Below are 22,738 nucleotides of genomic sequence, written 5' to 3'. Positions count from 1 at the left end.
TAAAATTACATTAAATGATTAAATCATTACTTTAACCTTTTGATCACAATACCGCATGTTCACGCGGCATACTATAATATCGTCTGCTTATGACGCTACAACAACAACTTCGCGCTGAAGTTAATTTTTCTTCGAAATTAGTGGAAATAAACCGTCTGAGAACGAATCAAATTTTTATTTCACAAAAATGAAATAAATATCATTCAAAAGATAAATTCAATGAGAGTAGGAAAGTTCTTGCACCTAAGCTTTCATATCAATGGTTTTATACAAAAAAATGCTTTGAAGAAACGCATGTATGAGATTTTTGCACATTTTATATGGAAACAAAGAAGGGAAAAAATGACGAAATGATGGCATCAAACTTCATGCGAAGAACGAATCAAAAATTAAGATAAAATTTAATTTAAAAAAACCTTGTGATGAATCAAATGTTGAACTTTGGTAATATGTTTGCACCTAAGGTTTCTTATTTTTAGTAATTTTGTTATTAAGTAAAATGTGTACATGCCCTTCTTATTTCTATATAGAAAATCTGACCGCTATCGATTATTGGCCGGAGGAATATTCTTCGGTATGTAGATTCAGATGCATTGTAAATATGTATAAATATTTTATGTATTGCATCACATTTTCGTATTTTTTATTGTATTTTACGTGTTGTTTTATATATCTGTAAGAAAAAGTCAAGAAATAAAGACTTTATAGTATTATTTTGGGTGTATCAAGTTAAACACCCCTCGTATGTATAAGTTGCTGGTATAAAACTGGATCACAGGAGACCAAAGAATAAGGACTTCACACGAGCACCACACAGATTTTACTTCTCGTGATGTTCCTTTTCCACCGACAACCCTGTTTTGAACTGGAAAAAGGGCGCGTTTGTTTTCTGCGTATGGTATCTTAGTTCGTGCGAAGTTGTTTAATCAACTGTAACCAGCAGTTGTTAGAGGTCCCTTTTCGAGATTTTACATTTGGCAATGGGTAAATAAAGCTTACGATTTAGACCATTTTTGCCAATGCAATAAGCAGTTTGTGGTTAGAAATTGGCTAAAATACTGATTCCAAACAGTTGAAATTAATGGTTCCATATTTTACTATGCTAAACAGCAGACAATAATCGTAATCGCTCCGATATTATAAACAAAAGGATGACAAAAAATCTGTCAAAACTTTCATTTTTCACCTTAAACAGATTTGCTAGGTATCGCTTTACATTCTTAGAAGTTGACGTTATTCTGTTGCTTACCAAAAATCAGCTGAAACCCGAGTGTAATTTTTAGTCTCCCGAGGAAAATACTGAAATATTCCTGTCGAGTACGTTCAGCAAGATAATGAAAAATGGCTGTAGATATTCAGAGGATAAACGACGTCCAAAACCAGAAAAAATGGCAATTGCCGGAAGACGATTTTAGGTGGCACACTTTTAAGCTCTTACAAAGTGAAAGCATAAATAAGAAGATAAAAATCGAAATAAAAAGAAAGAACAAAAGTCAGTACAACATTTATTTTTCATCATTCTTGTACTACATTCACAATACTTCAGTCATACTTTTTCTAAGTTTAGTTAAGAAAATGTACATATAGGCCTACTACATTTTACTCTACACATAGGAACATTTCTAAAATAATCGTACACCAAGAAATAATTACCTTCAATATTGCGTTTTGTATAGAAAGAATAAAGGTAGTTTTTCGTATAAACAACATTGATTCAATAACATCAAGGATGGCACTTTCCTCGGTATTGCACGAGTGATCTGACGTCATTCAGCCCCTACTCCCCCACCCCCACCAGAAAAAAACTAAAATAGCTTTTGAAAGAAATAAATCTAAACACTGATAACATTTAACTATTTTTCCGACTAATATCGATATAAGTATGTGATTTATCATTGTATTTCATTATATGTAACTAATAATCAAGGCCTTCGAGTGGTTTGTCGCCTGATTTATCACGGTTCAGGGTTCAGATGCGCAGAAATTGAACCACAAGGGCATTATCAAGAGTGGTTAAATATCTAAGCATCTGAACGATGAACCGTGGTAAATTAGACGACAAACCAAAAGACACCGATTGTTTTCATTCTTACATGGTCATTGAAATTATGCTGGGATTCATTCATCCGAGTACTCGTGAACTGGACGTCATTTGGCAATTTGACGTCATAACTGGCGTCATAATGTTCTTTTACCGGTCCGCGCATCAGCCGTTGTTTGTTGCTGAACATGCTGAGCTTCTTTATTTAACAGGCAATCAAATCGAGCCATGTAAGAATTCTTATTAACATCAGGAACTCTGTTCCATCAAAGTTTTTAATATGGGCGGGTCATTTTCATCGTTCTAATTACATGTTGTAAAGATCGATAGCCTCAGGCATCTATTTCAATTTTCTGATTATCATGGAAAGGAAAGGACTTTATTTGTAGCTATAGCTATGTTTTTAAGAGTGTGCGTTTACACGCTGGGCCTCCTAGAACCGCTAGAATTTCATGAATAAAGTCTCAGTGTGGTATATACCCAAACAACATTTAATCATTAAACAAGCAAACAATGATTGAATTTAAAATGGAAAGCTGTAAGGGGAGGTAGCTTTTTGTTTTATGGATTGTAATTTGGAATTGCAACGTGGGAAACTTCGAACAGAATGTAGATTTTTTAACGACAGAAACACAGATCGGAAGTTATTTCAATGGAAATATATATATAAATTGTCGTAGTATATCGTCATTATTTCATTTAAAGCGCACAAAATACAAGTTGGCAACTTAAGAGATTTAAATTAATGGTATACTATCGCAGTGTATACTGGGTAGCTGTTTGACCAGTGACGCGTGGGAATCACATATCAGACGGATGGTTATTGTCCGTAAGTATTGACCTGGCACTCATGAATATTCCGTGTATTTCCGTAAATTAATTTTCGGTGTCCGAATATAAATAGCGGTATAACTAAATACTATGCCCCAACGATAACTTGATATTTACAAACATGACTATAAATAGATTAAAATGGAACATAGGGAATTCAACATTTTCGTAACATGTTACAATCTAAATATTTCTAGATTTTATACCAGTTACGAATTAGCTCAGTGGTAAAGCATACAGTCCATATTCAACAGATCCTTTGCCGTGTGGGTTCGAAACTCAGCATCGACATTTATTTATTTTTTTAATTTTTATTTCACTTTTGCCTAAAAATTAAGATTCCTTCATGAGCTCTGTGACAACACGACAGAGAGGTATCTAAAGGCGACATGGCAGATCAGAATAGTTTATTATATAACAAAGATGATATTGATTAATGCAAATAATGAACATACTATTGTGTTATATGAAGACATATATACAAATACATGTATCTCCACGGGCAGAATGTCGAGCCCACCAGCACCTTTGACCTCTAAGTGTGACCTTGACATTGGACCTAGGGACCTGCTTCTTACGCATGACACTCCGTCTTATAATGGTGAACATTCATGCCAAGTTACATCAAAATCCTATGTATGAAGGAGAAATGCTCCGGACAGACTTCAATTTGACCTTTGAGATAGGAACATGGGTTTGCACATGACATGCCTTCTCATTGAGTTAAACATTAATGCGAAATATAAACAAGATTGGTCTATGCATGTCAAAGTTATGATCCGGACAAAATCGGACGGACGCACGCACGCACATATACCGAAAGTGGCGACCGTATCAGCTCACCGCAAGCGTGCTCGACAACAAACCATCAAAGAAAGAAACAAAAATACGGAAGTAAAAATGAAAACGAATACGAAAACGAATAGGAAAAACAACAAAAAAATTCTGGAAAAAAAACCCTCAGGATTCGAACCCACAAAACGATCTGCTTACACCCAATTATTGTCTGCATTTAACCCAACTGAGCTATGTTGCCATATACTTAGTGGATATTTAAAATGCAAGAAATACTAATATTTGCTTGTCAAGAAATGTGCAAGCATTATGAATGGTTATTTCATCAGTTATCATGACTTAGACTCGTCCTCGCGTTTCGGCGGGAATCACGTTATCATTGGGGATTAGTAGTACATATATCGTTCTAACTGATATACTGTCGCATGTGCAGGTAGCTGTGCGGACAAAGCGTTTACTTGCAAATATCAGGATTGTAGGTTCGAGTTCTACGTCCGAACATATATTTTTTCCCCAAATTTTATATGCAGACTTACTACTCATTTGATCAAATGTATCGTGATATCTATGGTTCAGTTATTTAGAGTAATCATATTTTCCAGTTATAAAATAATGGAATAAAATTGTTTTAATAGTATCTTAGATAAAAAGACAAGTTACCTGTCACCAACGTTCCAGGAAAAGAAAATATTTCAAGAGAAAACAATAAAAATTCATGAAATATGACACATAAAAATAATGTAAACGATAACCTTACAATGCATTAAATTGAAAAAAGATCTATTCCGTAAGTGATTTCGAACCCATGGTAACGTGCGTGCTAGTCAGACACCTTACCTCTACGCCACCGTGTCATTGATTAACTTTACATGTTACTTTAGTAATGTAGATACTTTCAGGATACTAATAATGCGTAAATTAACGAAAACGCCCGAAAATTTTGGCGAAGATTAATGAGTGCCAGGTCAATACTTACGGACAATAGCAGGTTCTTTTAGTACAAACATGTTATAAATACTGTCGAGAGCGCTGCCATGGGATCAAATATAATGTACTCTTCAGAGAAGTTTACAAATTTACAGTGTTCCGTTTGGACAATCGTGACTTTTATTTCAGTAATACTTAACCGCGATGCACGATGGTACGATGGCGAAAACGCGATGGCGCGATGGCACGGTAATGAAACAACAATGGTACGATGGTAAAAACGCGATGGCACGATGATGAAATCGCGATGGTACGATGGTGAAATGTCGATATTATATCGCGTTTTCATCATCGTACCATCGCGTTTTCATTATCGTACCATCGCGTTTTCACCATCGTGCCATCGCGTTTTCATCATCGTACCATCGCGTTTTCACTTTCGTACCATCGCGTTATCACCATCGTACTATCGTATTTTCACCATCGTACCATCGCCTTCCGGTGATCATGCGCAGTGGTACAGTATATGTGTCAGTAAAATACAGGCTTGATACAATCTCATTTTCACATTGCACTATGTACCTTCTACATCCTAACAAGAATAAGCTGAGTTTGAATAATACCATGTGACTTTAACACCCAGCTTTTTATTTACTTTCATACATACATAAAATACAAAGGACGTGGCCTTGAAAATTTTACAGTTTTAATGAGCTGAGAACTGAACATTTTGCAAAACAGCAGAATCTAAATGGTTAATTTCTTCTCACAAAATACAATTGAAATGCATTCATGAATCTATTGTTGACAAAAAAACAAGTGTACGGGACTACGCATTTCTAACCGGAAGGCGATGGTACGATGGTGAAAACGCGGTTGTATGATGGTGAAAACGCGATGGTACGATGGTGAAACCACAATGGTACGATGATGATTACGCGATGGCACGATGGTGAAAACGCGATGGTACGATGGTGAAAACGCGGTGGCACGATGGTGAAACCACAATGGTACGATGATGATAATGCGATGGCACGATGGTGAAAACGCGATGGTACGATGGTGAAAACGCGTTGCACGATGGTACGATGATGAAAATGCCATGGCATAATGGTGCGATGGTGAAAACGCGATGGTACGATGATGAAAACGCGATATTACATCGACATTTCACCATCGTACCATCACACCATCGCGATTTCATCATCGTGCCATCGCCTTTTCACCATCGTACCATCGTTGTTTCATCAACGTGCCATCGCGCCATTGCGTTTTCGTCATCGTACCATCGTGCATCGCGGTCTAGTATTAAATAAAAAGTCACGATTGTCCAAACGGTCAATGTGATACAGAAAATATCTGGACAGAAACTTTCACGAAATATTTATATGGTGTTCTTCTGACAGAGAGGTGCATACTTATCTGACGAGAAACATTAGAAATACGTCTACGTAAATAAGATGGATATATATTTTACCAGCAGCACAATATCGCACAAAATGACATTTTTCAACAAACAAAACAGTATATTTACACTTTGTGTACTGGGATGTAGGACCGCTGAGTCAGTACACAAGAAATGGACATCAATGACAAAACTAAGATTCATTTATGTATACATGTATAGTCCTACTAATATAACACGTCCATATCATTGTGATAAAATGAAATCTTATTTAAAGAATATAAAAGTTTACGTTGTATAAGCGGTCAATTGATAGGATGAATAATATCCCAGCAAAGTACAAAAATAATTTTAACTTTTATAGCGAATGCTATGATTATTTCATATCAAGCATTGTGTAAATGAAAACATTCAATTGTTCATAATGGCTATGAACGAACAGCTTTAATTACCTGAAAAACAAAGTGATGTTTATCAGCTAAATATGAACGAAAAGTTCTACATAAAGATTTATCTACATGTAAATTTGAAAACAAATATGTTCGTCTTCCATATTTGTTATAGCTTACGGAAAGGCACATACGCTTCTGAGATGTCCTATCATTTTATGTTTTATTAGATACTTCAGTTTTACCAGTAGTGATTGTTCAAATTTTTAAATTGCTCTACCAAGATTTTAAAATTTTAATTTGCTTCCTAATAAAAAAATGGTTCCAAATTCCTTAGTTTTGACAAAATCTTAATCTGTTTGTTTTAAGGTACTGTGTTTTTCTTAGAATTGTGGTTGGCGGGATGCAAAACAAAATCTTAACACCATTCATCTGAGCTCTTTCGAATGGGATCTACATCATCTCCGCCGCGCTTTTTCGCCTTGTCTTCTGTTCGTCTGCCCACATTTCCGTCTCCTTCGTCCGTGGACGGTAGAAGCACATTGCTGACACACGACCCGGAACTTCCTGTAACAGTACACGTATGTACATTATTTGTAAAATAAATTACCGGTCAACAGTTGTTACTGTATGACCTGTCATTGCTCATGTAGCCAAGCCAATAATATTCCCTAACACCGTTTCTCACTTTGAAAGAATCAAACGATACATATTACATACATGTTGAAATTATTGCTGTTGCAATAGTTCTATCGATTCTTTTTGTACCCAGGTATTAGAATACATTTATTGAAAGGCAAGTCATTACATGACATCAGAAATAAAGTTTCAGTTTTATTTTTTATTTTTTTATTTCGTTTTATTGGCTTAGTAAACATGTGTTGAATATAGACCGGTCAGACAGCACTTCTACCAGAGCAAAGGGCAAATTTCCCGGCTCTAAAAACTATGCGGCATTAAGCTGAAATTATTTGAATTTTGCCGTGACAGTTGAACACTTGCGAATATTGTACATTACGTTTTGTATATATATATATATATCAATCACTAGATAGCGCAAAGAGTTGCAAGCTGAGTTGCCTTTCAAGAGCTTATGTATATAGAATCTAATGGGGGCAGTTTGTAGGGAAAATGCATTTTGTATATAATATACATATCTGTACATCAAGAAGGTTCGCCCTACATATATCCACAGGCACCAGTATCGGACCTGGGACAAAGAATATGTCCTTGTTTTCACCCTAAATGAGTTCAAAATGAAAAATATGTAATGAAATATGAGCCCCCTTCAAAAAATACGTATGTCTACTGAAGGCCAGAATCTCGAGATTCGAGCCTGCGAGCAATGGGTTCACTTCCCGGGCCATTGTGAAATAAATTCTTTAGACAATTAAACAAACTACCTATCACTTTTTCCTGTATACATTTAGCTACAAAATGAGACCGACCCCAAGTCTCTAGCCCTTCCCGTTCATGAAATATCTATCAGGAAACGAGTGATTTCCTGCTGGAAAGTCACTGGTAGATAAAAATGCGGCACAAAGAATCGGTACGTAAACATAGACTAAAGTATGGTTGTCCGCCGAGTACGGCTCAAATTCAATAAAAATACTAATTAGTATAAATAAATACATAAACTAGGGCCACTCACAATCGTCAGTTGCATCTCAAACACGCGATATTGGCGTTTCAAATTTTTTCATGGTCTTTCAACTGAATGCTACGCCATTGAACAGAATTCATTAAATTTTTAGGTATTTTTAAACGCAATTTCTGATTGGCCAATAGCGACACACCTCCGACAGAATCGCCACGTTTCGTACAAAATTACTCGGATATTATCGTATCGGTTTCAATGGCGGATAATACAATTGAAAGACCGACAGAAAAATAAAAAAGCAAATATCACGTATAGTAGATGCTACTGAGGGTGGTGAGTGGCCATGATTTACATATTTAGTAATACTTGTTATTAATGGCAAATGAATTTGACCCTTGCTAGGCTGACAAACATGTTTTAGTCAGTGATTTCGTACCGTTTCGTTGTGCCACATTTCTATCTACCTGGAACTTGCAGCAGAAAGTCACTCGTTTTCTGATAGATATTTCATGAACGGGGAGGGCTAGAGACTTGGGGTCGGTCTCATTTTGTAGCTAAATGTACATGTGAAATAGTGATAGGTAGTTTGTTCAAATGTCTAAAGAGTTTATTTCACAACGGCCCGGGAATTGAACCCATTGCTCGCAGGCTCGATTCTCGAGATTCTGGCCTTCAGTAGACATATGTATTTTTGTAGGGGGCTCATATTTCATTACATATTTTTCATTTTGAACTCATTTAGGATGAAAAACAAGGCCATATTCTTTGTCCCAGGTCCGATACTGGTGCCTGTGCATATATCGACACTAGATATGTACGGACACACGCCATTATACATGAATAACGTCTTTATTTTAGAATTTTAGCTACTTAAAATCTGAATAAATCTTGGAAATAAAACTATAAACAACTCACCAAGATTTTGTTCTGTTGGTCTAGTGACGTTGTAGGCATCATCGTTGCCCAGACGTACGTCTTTGGAGTAGTCCTCGTCATTTGGTCCCCCTGTACCGCCATACATCCGGTCTATCAGCCAGTATGTGTCCATTCGACCTTTACCCTTCAAAATAAAATGTTACCAACACTGCTAGAATCTATATGCCTTTAATTTTTCACAGAACTTTTTTAATTGAACGATTTTTTTTCGTTACGTGAGAGAACAATATACCCTTTAAAACAAATCTTGCTAAATATCGCTGAGGATTACCAGCAGAAAACGTTATATATATACTTCACTTATTTATAAACGATATGACCTAAATCTTTGGTGTAAATTTAAACCAAACAAAACAAACAAGAACAAGAAAAATGCTTATGTTATGAACAGTTTTTACCAATGTACGTTAATATTTGTGTTATGTAACGAATCCTTCTCATTGTATTTGCCGCTTCTCATTGTATTTGCCGTTTATGTTATTTGTTTTGTTATGTACCAATCCGTCTTGTTATAAGAAGAAGTGTTTGTATATTATAGTGTCTTCCATTTTAAAAGTGCCATTCAATTTGACTTATGAGACACCTTTATCTTCTATATATCTACCCTATAACGCCATATACTGGGTAGGCAGGTAATCGGTAACCACTCTTTAACTAGTTAGCGGCTCACCAACCGGCCATCTCAGAACGATACCGATGGGTCTCGAACCTTCGGTTCCTGTTCTCGAGGATGACTTGGCCACGATATACATGTATGTACTTGTAGAAAACGGATGTTTAATGTTAAAAGTAACTATAAATTATAAATTGTTCTCCTAAAACTGTGACTTTATCTGTATGGTTGACTATTGGCACCAAATATTTAATTTTCAAAGTTATATAAGTTATATACTCTCATATTCTATCATTTGCTGAAAATAATAAGAGCCGTTCCATGAGAAAACCAACATAGCGGCTTTGCGACCAGCATGGATCCAGCCTGCGCCTGCGCATCCGCGCAGTCTGGTCAGGATCCATGCTGTTCGCTAACAGTTTCTTTAATTGCAATAGACTTTGAAAGCGAACAGCATGGATCCTGACCAGACTGCGCGGATGCGCAGGCGCAGGCTGGATCCATGCTGTTCGCAAACCCACTGTGTTGGTTTTCACATGGCACGGCTCAATTAAAATGTTCCGCCATCACTGACTTTGGCAAAAATACCTTGATGTCCATGTTTCCTCGCAACTTCATCTTGTATTTTCCAGTTTTCTTCAAGCATAGGTATGTATTGTCACTTATATGGATACGATTGGCTGAAATAAGAGCAAAATGCCGGAATGTTTTCCTCCATAACTGAAGCAAATCTACAGACATACGTCACTGACTTACATGCAAAAGTACATAAACGTGTAGCAGCTCATAATTTTTTCAATTAAAACTTTATAAGATTGTTCTCATAATTTAGCACAAAGTCCTAAATTTATGACGCGTAACGAGCACTCCATTTTTTTTTTCAAAAGAGCTATACACTCCGTGCCTGCGAAAGAATTTCAGCAGACAGTAATTGTGTGCATGGGGTTTTCTACACGCACATAGACGTGTCTTTAATTACGGTGACGTTCTGCACATAGGGGCCTCCGTGGCCGAGTGGATAAGGTCGCTGACTTCAAATCACTTGCCCCTCATCGATGTGGGTTCGAGCCTCACTCGGGGCCTTGAATTCTTCATGTGAGGAAGCCATCCGGCTGGCTTACGGAAGGTCGGTGGTTCTACCCAGGTGCCCGTTCGTGATGAAATAATGCACGGAGGGGCACCTGGGGTCTTCCTCCACCATTAAAAAGCTGGAAAGTCGCCATATGACCTATCATGTGTCGGTGCGACGTTAAATCCAACAAAATAAATAAATAAACGTTCTGCACATAATTATGCCGTAATGTAAGGCGAATGTCCTGCCTCTAAAATTTAAATTATATCGTTACCACAGCCACTTCAACATGTTAAAGATGTTTTACTTACGCAAACCGTAAGAATTCATCCTAGATGCTATGTTTACTGTGTCACCAAACAGACAATACCGCAACATCACTGTGCCAACTATTCCCGCCGACACCGAACCTAGAAAACGAAACATAGACACTTATTAAAACAGTAAAGATTCGCTGCAAGGTTTATGGCATTTTGTATAGAACTTGATAAACAGCCATTTTTATGGCCGATGCGTTGTGAAAAAAAAACAACATAACTTGACGACCCCACTATCTTTTTTTTTAAGTTTTAGCATGTTTTGAGACGAAAACAGGTGTGTTTTTTTTTTTTTGTCAATCTGGTCACTTTTTTCATTACAGGTCCGATTTTCGTGCCAATGTAAAAAGCCTTATGTCAAGAATGCTTTTAAGTCTACAATAAATTCATCTTTCCAATAAATAATACGACAATCCTGTAAAAATAATGTAGTTTCGCCTGTATTTGTTCTATAAAGACATACATCTTGTTTTTATTTAAAAAAAACAACAACAAAAAACAACAGCTTTTCCCTTCATGACCATAACAAAAAATCTCCGCTCCATCAGTATTCGTTGTTTACTCCTGTGACAATAATACCTTAGGAAGAAAATGTGGTTAATATTTTTTTATCGGGACGGCATCGGGCCTTCGTTGGACCAACATGTTTCGGCCAATATTCCGACCACTTGCCGACATCTATCCGATCTGGGTATGCTCACTGGGAATAAACTGGAACAGTGACGATTCCTAAGAAATATTTAAATCATACATGTTAATTTTCCCAGCGTTACCTGTATTGATTCCAATTTGCAGCTGTATCGGGGTATGTTCGGAGGGGAACTGTTTGTTACGAGACATGTGGAGTACATCTATAGCCATAGAAGCAATTTCTGATACATGCTTTTCGCCATTTCTATTTGGTAAGCCTGAAAAAAAGTGAGCATATCAAGATAGCATCTTGATGAAATCGACATTTTGATGTATGAGAGGACTTTGTTAGTTTCAATGTACGATCGAAATATCTTTCACCAAGTTAACACCAGACCAGGTCTAATGGCGGCTTGATCTATGATGTTATACTAATTATCAGATAAACGATATCCAGTCGTCCAGTCGTCATACCGATACTGAAAACCCTATCAGCCCGATATTTGCCTGATTTGTGGTAGTAGAGGAGAAACGCGGGCATCAAAATCTGGTTTTACGCATACAACGAAGTGTGCATGATAATTATGTACTTGGATGATAGCCTTCTGTAAAACAGTCATTTACTTTTCTTAGCACTTCTTTGTAATTATATGAATCTAGATACAGGTGGGGGATATCTTCAACAATTCAAATATTTTTTGAGAGAATTTTCGATATTAAGATCAACCCACTACTGAGACCATCTGAAAAAGAACCGGATGTGGTCTAATTAGCAGGTTCTACTACACTTACCGGAAGCTACCATGTAACAGTCATTGATAGTCTCGACTTTGTAAACATCGTAATTGCCAATTTGCTCGTCCATTGCTGTGTACAAACTGTTCAAGATCGTCACCAAATCAATTGGAGAACATTCCGCGCAAACCAGATTAAAACCGGAAATGCCCGAAAAGAATATCGTCACGGACCGGAAGAACTCGGACTCCACGGCAGAACTGTTTTTCAATCTTTCAGCAATTGATTTCGGTACCATCTGATATAAGAGTGTATCTGTTTTGTGCTTTTCCAAGTTCAGTTCTTTAGTTTTAGCTACGAGTGTCTGTGTATATCGCTGAATGTCGCTGGCCAGTGCTTCTGATGAAAACATGATCACGGGACACATTGCTATGACAACCACGACCATCGAAGCATAAATCACAACTTTTGTTATAACCTGAAATTATACAGTGGTAGAGAAAATACATCAAGTATACTTTTCCGATGAAAGCAAGTTAACTTTTGAGACATCGAAATACTGCAGCAATTCCCGCCGTAATATCGGAGTTAGATTTACCGCTTGATGAGAACAACATTGCTCGCAGGCTGTAAATTTAGCTTTCAAAAAAGCCATTTCAGAACTCCAGTATCTGACTGTTTGTTGCCGGGCGCCAATATTTCGAACTTGCAATATCGGACTTGTTCCCCGACCTTGATTCTGCAAATAAATGATGGATTCCAGCCTGGATCTTGAAATCGACAAATGCCAAGGTTGAATTCTTGGATAAATCATTGTATGAGCTTCCGGTGGCTGATTCTAAACTACTTGTGAAAATTGACAACCGGCAATATTCCTTTATAATGTATATTACGGAATTCCGATATGGCCATCAAAACGCCGTAGCTGGAAGACCAACCTCGAAAGATTTTTGTCAGTGATTTACCTGTTTTAGAACTTCTTCAACTTCCTCTGTGATTCTGCTGGCAACCTTTTCTTGGATCATTAGTAGTGAATCTAGATATTCTGTCATGTTATCAAAGAACCATTTTGTCTTCTCCTCGGACTTGTATGATACATTTAGATCGTGATATTGTATCTCATAACGGTAGGCATTCACAGTAACCGTAATGTTGATTCCAGTAGATTTGATTTCCTGAAAAAGGAAAAACGTAATATAAGGTTGCCCGATTTACAAATCGTTGCGCGGATAGCACATTGGTTACTTGCGCTGCGCAATTTACTACACGCGCAGATTGGTTATTTACGCGTAACATATACACATGAGCAACATTTAATATAATGTAAATTGGCTGAGCTCAATAAAAAGAAACACAGATGAGTACAAAGTATTGAAACTTGAAAAGCTGAAGCTTACTTTAACTTCTTCCATCAGTAGGGGGACGACTATATCAGAGTAGAAAACGGCAGTCTTGTAGTTGTATTTGAAATCATGAACCTGGTCGTTGTAGAACTCAAAATCTATCCAGCGTGGGAACATCCCTATTGTGTAGAACATAGCCCCGTATGCCCTCTCCACACCGATGTCCTCCTTGCAGCGAGTGATCTTCTGGTAAGCTACCAGAGTCTTCCAAGTAGCACCAAAGCCAGAACCTTTAATGTTTTCAACAAGCCATTCCAGAAACTCTCGGGTGATGTCACTGGAAGGAAAAACAAAACATTAGAACAGATATCTAAAACATGCTCACAGTCACTGACAAATCTAGGGACGCACATGTCCTACGTTAAATCCAGTTTCAAAATTATTTGCGCATTAATCAAGTGGAACTACTTTAAAAGTGTTAAAGTATCAGAAACTATTTTAATTAATAATAATAAAAAAAGCAGTATAATTGTACCTGTAAAAGTTGATTTCTTCGTAAAGATCCACTTTCTTCGGATTCAGCGATGTTCTGTGTTGCGCTATGTAGGACATCAAATTCACTTTGCTTCTAAACTGCTCTCGAGGATTTCTCTGAAGTTTGAAACAGTTCATTAAACCCTGTTATTAACGTTGTCAGAATGCAATAAGTACAGAATGTGTTTGGTCAGTCTCAGTCAATGATCCTTAGAAACTTTTACTGAGTTATCGGAAAATATGAGAATTCTTGAACATATCTGAAATTGAACATTTAAACATATGTATATGTTTTTTCTTATGGGACACATATGAGAATAACATTAAGTTTACTACGTTTTCAGATGTACCTGCAGGGCACCAGGCCAGATGGTCAGTTTCTCCAATGCGTCATCTGTCGCCATATATTCTGCCAGAAGAAACGTTTTGGTTCCCGGCCCAAGATCACTTAGATACAGCACACTCATATCTCGCTCCATTTGAAGACGATGGATCAATCGCCCAAGGACGACAACTATTGACATTGAATTTTTCGCCTGAAAGACATTAGTTGGAAGTACTGAAAATTCTAAGCACTTATGTTATATTTCAAGAATAGCGTAAATATTCGGAACCTGTGCAAACTGTTTAAGCAGAACTTTGTGCAAGCGGGTCTGCCATGTTATGAAAATAGCCTGGAACGCTGCCTGCGACGCAGTTCCATGCAGTCACAATGAATGTTCATAACATCGCTGTTCCATGCAATCATAATGAATGAACATGACTGAGTTCCATCGACACAGAAATTTTGAACAGCAGTCTGAAATTCAAAGGCTGTTCCCGAATAAAGGTTTAAAGAATTCCAGTCTGTTGCTGTTAATGTAAAGGCCATTAATTAAGAACACATTCATAAATGACCAGTCGAAAAAAATCTATTTGACTTTAAGCCTCAATTTCGAATTATGTGCTTTTTCACTTTTCTCTGTAAAACACCCTGTATATTACTCATCAATACTTACCACTTCTATGTCTGTTTTGCTCTCGACACTGTCTGACAGGGAGTACATTGTGAAGCCCCATACACCTAGGATCGGTATCACAGTCAAACACAGGATCTTGAACAGCTGAAATCTCTTACCGCGATCCGTCAAGGGGTTTACTCGACACAATGGACCTAAAGAAAAGCAGTATTTAATTCCTTTATATTCTCTGTCAGGAAGTTACCAACGAATAATCTTTTTATTCCCAAAATACAATTGAGTCGCACCATCAGAAAACCGACATAGTGCATTTGCGACCAGCATGGATCCAGACCAGCCTGCGCACCTGCGCAGTCTGGTTAGGATCCATGCTGTTCGCTTTCAAAGCTATTGCAATTAGAGAAACTGTTAGCGAACAGCATGGATCCTGACCAGACTGCGCAGATGCGCATGCTGATCTGGATATATGCTGGTCGCAAATGCACTAGGTTGGTTTTCTCATGGTGCGGCTCAATAACGAAGTTATGTTCAGTAAAGGGATGAGATAAAAGCATTGCTTCCAAATTACCAGTGAACTATTCCTTTATTCTCCCAATGAGGCATGAGATTTATGTACATTATGAATTTTGTATCATTACAATCCATGAATGATAAATATTCCAACAATCAATTAGTTTATTGTGCTAGGGAAATTTGAACTTCAGTTGCCATTATTTAGTGGTATAAGAACACTTTTCGCGATTAAGATGCTGTGACCAATTAATGTCAACAACTTAAAGCTAAGAAAGCTGTATTCAGGGAAAATGAATTTGTTCCTGAAGATCTAAAAATGAATTTCATATTTAAACGTTGTTTAAGAACCTTTCAGTGTTATTTTGATAGCAAAATGATTTGTAAAATAGCGCCTACCGCATCCGATCTCTGCAAACATATTGGTCTGGATCAGGTCGATGATGTCATCGTTGTTTACAGGCGCCGCCCCCTTCTTCAAATTCTCCGTTCTACAAATATAGTATACATATTTCGTTAAGGAAAAAATTACCCACTTCTTTTCACAGGCAATCGGCGTGTGACTTTGACCCCTTATGAATGATGGACCCCCACCCTGTTCTCTACAACCCAGATCCCAAACATAATAACAGAAAAACACATTTCCAAAAAAAAATGCTATATATAAAAAAAATAAAGGTATGGTACTTTACGGCCAAACATTAAGGAAAAAATGGAATGGCCTCAGTAACGATCTCACTGCGTACACAATTTTCGGTCGATTTTTGAAAATCTGGTCTTAATCAACGCATAAAGCATAAATCTTAACGGTAAACATGCACTTTGGTCTCAAGGCTGCATCATTTTGATGCAGCGAGACGCTATTCTTTGACAAAATCATCTCGTACACGATGTGACCTAACCCGTATATTTCTCGGGCCAATAGACAAGTCAATGGCAGCCACCTATTCCCTTCGTTATTTCCAAGCACAATCGTGGCCAGCCTTTAGAAACATAAATAATTAGCCGCTTACCTATAATTACTTCGTCCAGTTTCCGTTAATAACGATGCATCCAGCGTTGAGAAATTTCTTTCAAAACATCAGCTGCCATGTTTATACGGCGACCCGGAACTGGTTTTTACTACGTAGCCTTTTTGCGATTGGTCGATTCTGGAGGTGTGTTCTCCACGTGAGCTGGTATAAACATGGCAGCTGATGTTTAGAGAGAAATACAGCGTTGGGAAATTGACTGGATGCATCGTTATTGACGGAAACTGGACGAAGTAATTATAGGTAAGCGACTAATTATTTATGTTTCTAAAGGCTGGCCACGATTGTGCTTTGAAATAACGAAGGGAATAGGTGGCTGCCATTGACTTGTCTATTGGCCCGAGAAATATACGGGTTAGGTCACATCGTGTACGAGATGATTTTGTCAAAGAATAGCGTCTCGCTGCATCAAAATGATGCAGCCTTGAGACCAAAGTGCATATTTACCGTTAAGATTTATGCTTTATGCGTTGATTAAGACCAGATTTTCAAAAATCGACCGAAAATTGTGTACGCAGTGAGTTCGTTACTGAGGCCATTCCATTTTTTCCTTAATGTTTGGCCGTAAAGTACCATACCTTTATTTTTTTATATATAGCATTTTTTTTTTGGAAATGTGTTTTTTCTGTTATTATGTTTGGGATCTGGGTTGTAGAGAACAGGGTGGGGGGTCCATCATTCATAAGGGGTCAAAGTCACACGCCGATTGCCTGTGCTTCTTTTACGGTAGTTTGTGATGTCCATTTCTAATGTGAAGTAAGAGAAATGCACATCCATGTATTTCAAAAGGGTATTACGCACCGTAAAGTTATTTTTAAGATGTCCCATAAATGAAGAGTTGTTCTTTTAATACTGACAACTCATGTTCATGAATAGAACATTTGAGCCGCGCCATGAGAAAACCAACATAGTGCGTTTGCGACCAGCATGGATCCAGACCAGCCTGCGCATCCACGCAGTCTGGTCAGGATCCATGCAGTTCGCTAATGGTTTCTCTAATTGCAATAGGCTTTGCGGATGCGCAGGCTGGTCTGGATCCATGCTGGTCTCAAACGCACTATGTTGGTTTTCTCATGATGCGGAACATTTTTATAATTAAAGATGTGTATGCGCTCTATGTGGCGTATTTCTTTAGTTTAGGTACGTTCCTCTTAACTAAATAACTTTTGTGTGTTTTAGATTCACATCGACAGAGTTTACGAAATATGGCGACATTTCCAGTTTTTGATGGCGGAGAAAGATTCTCCTAGTACTGTTACAGCCATTAACCAGCTAGATAACTTCTTCACACCAAGAAATCCACACCTTTTTTTTTGAAGTGAGGTTTCGAACTCACATCGGCGAGGAGCATGTGATTCGAATTCAGTGATCATAATCGCCCGGCCACGGTGGTCTCTAAATATAAATATCTTTTAAAGGACCACTTCCAGTGCCCAGAAACATACCATAATCATTTTCCGAGTTATGTTAGCGTACAATATAGTAAATGCAGTAATGTCGAAGAAAATTAAATGCCGCTGTACGAAAACCAACGTTAAGGCTTGGCGACCAGCGATGATACAGGTCAGTGCACACCATACTGCACCCGTGCTGCTTGGTTATGAATTTCTATGGAAAGCGGTAGTTCACCCCCGGAGTACTATTCATTTTTTCTATACAATCATATATGGCTGTTCTTCTACTACCCTTACTCATTGCAGGAGAAGGAGTATCCAGACTATATCGTGTTCTTCTTCGCCGATTTTATAAAAGGACGAAGAACAAGCAACACCGGTATTGTACATCTCCCCATGATTTTCCGACGAAGCATCTAAACTATGCTGTGTTATCTGTCGCTTTTTGTAAGGAAACGAAGAATAACAAACCGCGTGTTATACAATTCCCTCTTTTTTTCTCAATACTCCAAACTATGTTGTGTTCTTCTCCGTCGGTTGTTAAATAAAAAATTTAGGAAAGTCGTAGTTCACCCCCGGAGTACTATTCAGTTTTTTTCTATATAACCTTATATGGCTGTTCTCCTACGTCGGAGAAGCAGTATCCAGACAATATCGTGTTCTTCTCCGCCGATTGTAAAAAAGACGAAGTACAACCAACACCGGTATTGTACCTTTTTTTACGAAGCATATAAACTATGCTGTGTTCTCCATCGATGTTTGTAAGGAAACGAAGAACAACCAACCGCATGTAATACAACTCCCGAACTATGCTGTGTTCTTCTCCGTCGGTTTTTAAATTAAAAATTGAGATGAAGAACAACTTTTCAACGCAATACTGCTCTGTCTACTTCTCCAACAATGAATAAGGGAAGTAGAAGAACAGACAGATATGGTTATATAGAGAAATCTGAATAGTACTCCGGGGGTGAACTGCGGCTTTCCATAAATTTCAGCACGTGTATGCAAAATTTAATGATATGATTTATACATAGAGCCCTGAACTCGGCTCACTTAAACGGTAGCATTTCAATACTTAGACGGAATAGAAGCTATGACTATAGCAAATGATTAACCAGACTAGACGAATGTGTAGGCTGATTTGGACTCATACTGGTCGCAAAGGCCGTAAGTCGGTTTTTGCACTGCTGCGCTTAAATACATTTATCGCATGTTTGACGTCTTGACATTTTATTCAACTCGTTTTATAAATTTAACATGAGAAAAACGTTCTAGTACTCTCCTCATTTTATGTTACGTAACTATGTTTTGCTAGAAAACGTGAACAAAATAGATAAAAAAATCTTACCTGAGATCGGACATCTGTTCCATCTTGATGGTTTATGTCCGTTGTACCTCCTTAGCGAAAAATGCTGGGAAAAAACGTTTCACATAGAAGTATGAGCAGACTGGCATCCGTTTCAAGTAGCCTTTGAAAATGTAAAAACAATTTCTTCGTTTGTTTATAAGACTATCTTCAGTTGCCATGGATATTTGGTCAAATTCTTTGGTGATAATCAAAGATGACAAAGGTGTTAATAAATGCAGACGTCTATATAGTTACTCTGAAGAAATACCGATAACCTCACCTCCATGGAAACACATTTACATAAATAATGTCATCGCACCGGTGCCAATACATATTGACAAAGGAAATCGCAACTGAAGTAGAAAACTCACCACAACATACATTTTGCGAAGTGGCACAATGACATAAATAATAGCATACAGTTAATTTAAATTTTCAGATAAATTAAAAAAAACAAAAAAAAAAAACCACATACACGCACGTACGCACGCACGCACGCACGCACACACCAGAAAACAAGATAATGTCTAGACAACATGGACCAAATTAAATTTTTGGTCATATCGAAAGCCGAGCAAGGTGACCTGACTCCGTCACAAATGTGAGTGTAATTCAAAATTGAAGTTCTTTGGAAGAAGTCTTTTAAAATATGTGAACACTCTGCATGGGATTTAATAATCTAGGTCAATAATACAATGTATCATGTTTAATCGATTAAGTAATTAACACATGTTACTTTTAAAAAATTAATTGAATTAACCCCCCCCCCCCCCCCCCTCCAAAATAAAAAAAAAGACGGAAGGTCGCTAGTTCTGCCTAGTTGGTCGCCCGTGATGAAATAATGTCAGGTGGGGGCCCTGGAGTGTTCCTCCAAAGGCTTGTAAAGTCGCCAGGTGACCTATACTCTAAGCCCAACAACAACAAAAGCAAAAGAAAAAAATGACACGAACTTAAAAGCCATATTGAAATTGAAAATGTTTAATTAATTCAAACGACAAAGGCGTCAAGACGATGATTTATATTATCTGAAGAAGCTTTCGTGTGTACGGGCCCTCCGTAAGGATTTTAGTTTACCCAACATACAAAACTTTTTCACCTATATAAGAATACAGTTCGGCAACAAATGGAGGTTTTAAGATCGGTCGTAGAAATCTAGCGGTGTGCCGTAACCATGGAAATGGTTACAGAAGCTGATAATCGCGGAAACTAAAAAACTTTCTTTTGTCATATTTCAAAAAGCAATGGTATTAGAAACTTGATTTTTTCAAATTTTCATTAAGTTATGAATACCTATTGTTTGCATTGATTATATTCTAAATATCTTATAAAATTTCTTAATTGTCGTCAGCACGTGCAATTTTAGTTATTGGCACGTGCATTCAGTTGTGAACCAATAAGGTACCTCTTTTAATCAGAAAATGTTTTCTTGGCTTAATTACAACTATGGCTGATTTTTTTACTTGAAAATATTGTATAATACGCATGCAATTAAAATTCTAAAAATTTTGATACGTCAGTTTAACACCATTTCGTATATCAATGCAGCGGATTGCAATTGCGTGCAATATACGTTATTCATTCGCTTCCTTTTTCAATACACATGGACAATGAAGTTAGGGAAAAACTCGTTGAATCTCGGCTTGGAATATTTAACATATATAATATGAAAAAAAAATGATTATCACATTAATTGTTGGAAAACATGTGAATAAATTATATTGTTTTTTTGTGACATTGTTAGCTGTCGGTATTGTATAGATACGCTTAACATATAATGCATGCATAAAATTGTTCTTATTTTTGTTGATATTTTTACTATTACTGTAACAAATTCAAGTATTTTAGATTTCATACTTCTATCACTTTAATAATTAATCATATTACCGAACTTCTCTCCATAATTTAGCGGTACAATAATGGGAGTTTACTAGACCTAGAGTAAAGACTTCCAGTGTGTGTAGAACGGTTCTACCAAGATGATGCTAACGTACATGCTTATATGGAAACCTGGTGCGCCATGTTATTTGTCAGTTGCTAAATATCAGATAACAATGCTAAATGCCAAACACCTTTTTGCAAAATGTTTTGAAAACGAAATGATATTATTTATTACCTGCGGCCTGAAGGCCGCAGGTATATTGGAATGCAACAAGTAGTAAAGCACATGGAGACTGGGTGCTTTCACGTGATATTTTACCGATATGCGATTGGCTTATCGGATTTATGGAACGCCGTTATTGCAATAAAGCTGGCACTCTGTATGATATATATAGAGAAAGTCTTGTGACCTGAATTCCTCATTCATTATTTCATATAATTTATTCAAACTTTCAGCAGTGATCAATATTGATACCTCATTGTGCATAAGGGATTTTTTAGATTCCTCTTTGTTTAATTTCTTGGATTATGGTCTTGAGTTGTTTTGTTTTGCTCTATATGTCAATTAAGTCCAGGTGAAGGCATGAATCACATTTATGATAGCTCTAGTAAAGTATTTCAATAGTCAAGGAATGTGGACAGTTGAGCTAAAAGTTATGTCATACATGAAAGGGAAATATAGTTACTTTTGCTCAAAACAATAACTTTCAGAATTAAGAAATATATATTTCATAGGTCTACTTGTACAGCATGTAGAATGGAGTTATTTTTCCTATGTAAAGCGTAATGGTATGGTAAAAAAAAACAAGCACTCATAAGTTTCTTTTTAGCCTGGTATAACTTCTGGCCGCAGGAAATCTTTCGACTTGTTAAGTACTATGGAAGGCTATGGAAAGCCGGTGTGCCATGCTAATTGCCAAATGCTAAATGACAAACAGTTATTGCAAAATGCTATTTGCTATATGCCTAATGTCAAATATTGCCTATGAAATGGTACATTTGTAATTGTCAAACAATAAATGATAATTGTCAATTGCAAATACGAAACAATAAATGCCAAATGCGTATTGCTACGTACTTATGCAGATAAAGAGCTGAAGATATCAGTGTATAAATGCATCCTGTAAATAGTCATTGGCCTTTGTAACATAACTTTGTCTCTATTAAAAATACTTCTTAATATTTAAGAGTGAAAAGTTTAGATCATGTCATCTCATAACACTAAGAACATGTTTTGCTTCAAATCGGGCTGATAGAACTTCATATGTTTTCACGTGATTAAAAGTAACATTCATTAGTGTGAGGGATACGGATTATTAACTCACAAAGTTAAAGCATTTGACGAGTGGTATTTGTCATTTGGCAATAATTATAGGCATTTAGCACAAAGGATATGGCATATGGCATTTGATATGTATCGAAGGCCAGTGCGCCATGAATATAGCCAAAT

At 37.1% G+C, this 22,738-nt stretch overlaps 1 protein-coding gene across 1 annotated transcript; it reads right to left on the bottom strand.

Annotated features, from left to right (window-relative positions):
- Nucleotides 1-10,083: 10,083 nt before the first annotated feature.
- Nucleotides 10,084-19,433, bottom strand: LOC123530298 (uncharacterized). The gene is made up of 11 exons (XM_045311069.2): nt 19,411-19,433; nt 16,037-16,128; nt 15,167-15,321; nt 14,519-14,704; nt 14,170-14,285; nt 13,689-13,971; nt 13,257-13,466; nt 12,349-12,769; nt 11,700-11,834; nt 10,921-11,019; nt 10,084-10,217 (listed from the first exon to the last, which is right to left on the bottom strand). Exons 1-11 carry the CDS (start codon nt 19,431-19,433, stop codon nt 10,084-10,086), a joined length of 1,854 nt encoding a protein of 617 aa, XP_045167004.2.
- Nucleotides 19,434-22,738: the final 3,305 nt, after the last annotated feature.

Source organism: Mercenaria mercenaria, chromosome 13 (genome assembly GCF_021730395.1).
Source record: "Mercenaria mercenaria strain notata chromosome 13, MADL_Memer_1, whole genome shotgun sequence".
In the NCBI taxonomy this organism is placed as follows: domain Eukaryota; kingdom Metazoa; phylum Mollusca; class Bivalvia; order Venerida; family Veneridae; genus Mercenaria; species Mercenaria mercenaria.
The sequence above is the reverse complement of the archived record's forward strand: the minus strand, read 5'-3'. Positions and strand labels throughout refer to the sequence as shown.

Bases quoted from the DNA above. Each gene is read 5' to 3' on its own strand.
- LOC123530298 (XM_045311069.2), bottom strand. From the start codon at position 19,433: ATGGAACAGATGTCCGATCTCAG. The intron at 15,322-16,036 runs GTAGGCGCTATT...GCTTTTCTTTAG, and splicing joins GTTTGCAGAGATCGGATGCG to GTCCATTGTGTCGAGTAAAC. The intron at 11,835-12,348 runs GTAAGTGTAGTA...ACTTTTTTTCAG, and splicing joins CTGTTACATGGTAGCTTCCG to GCTTACCAAATAGAAATGGC.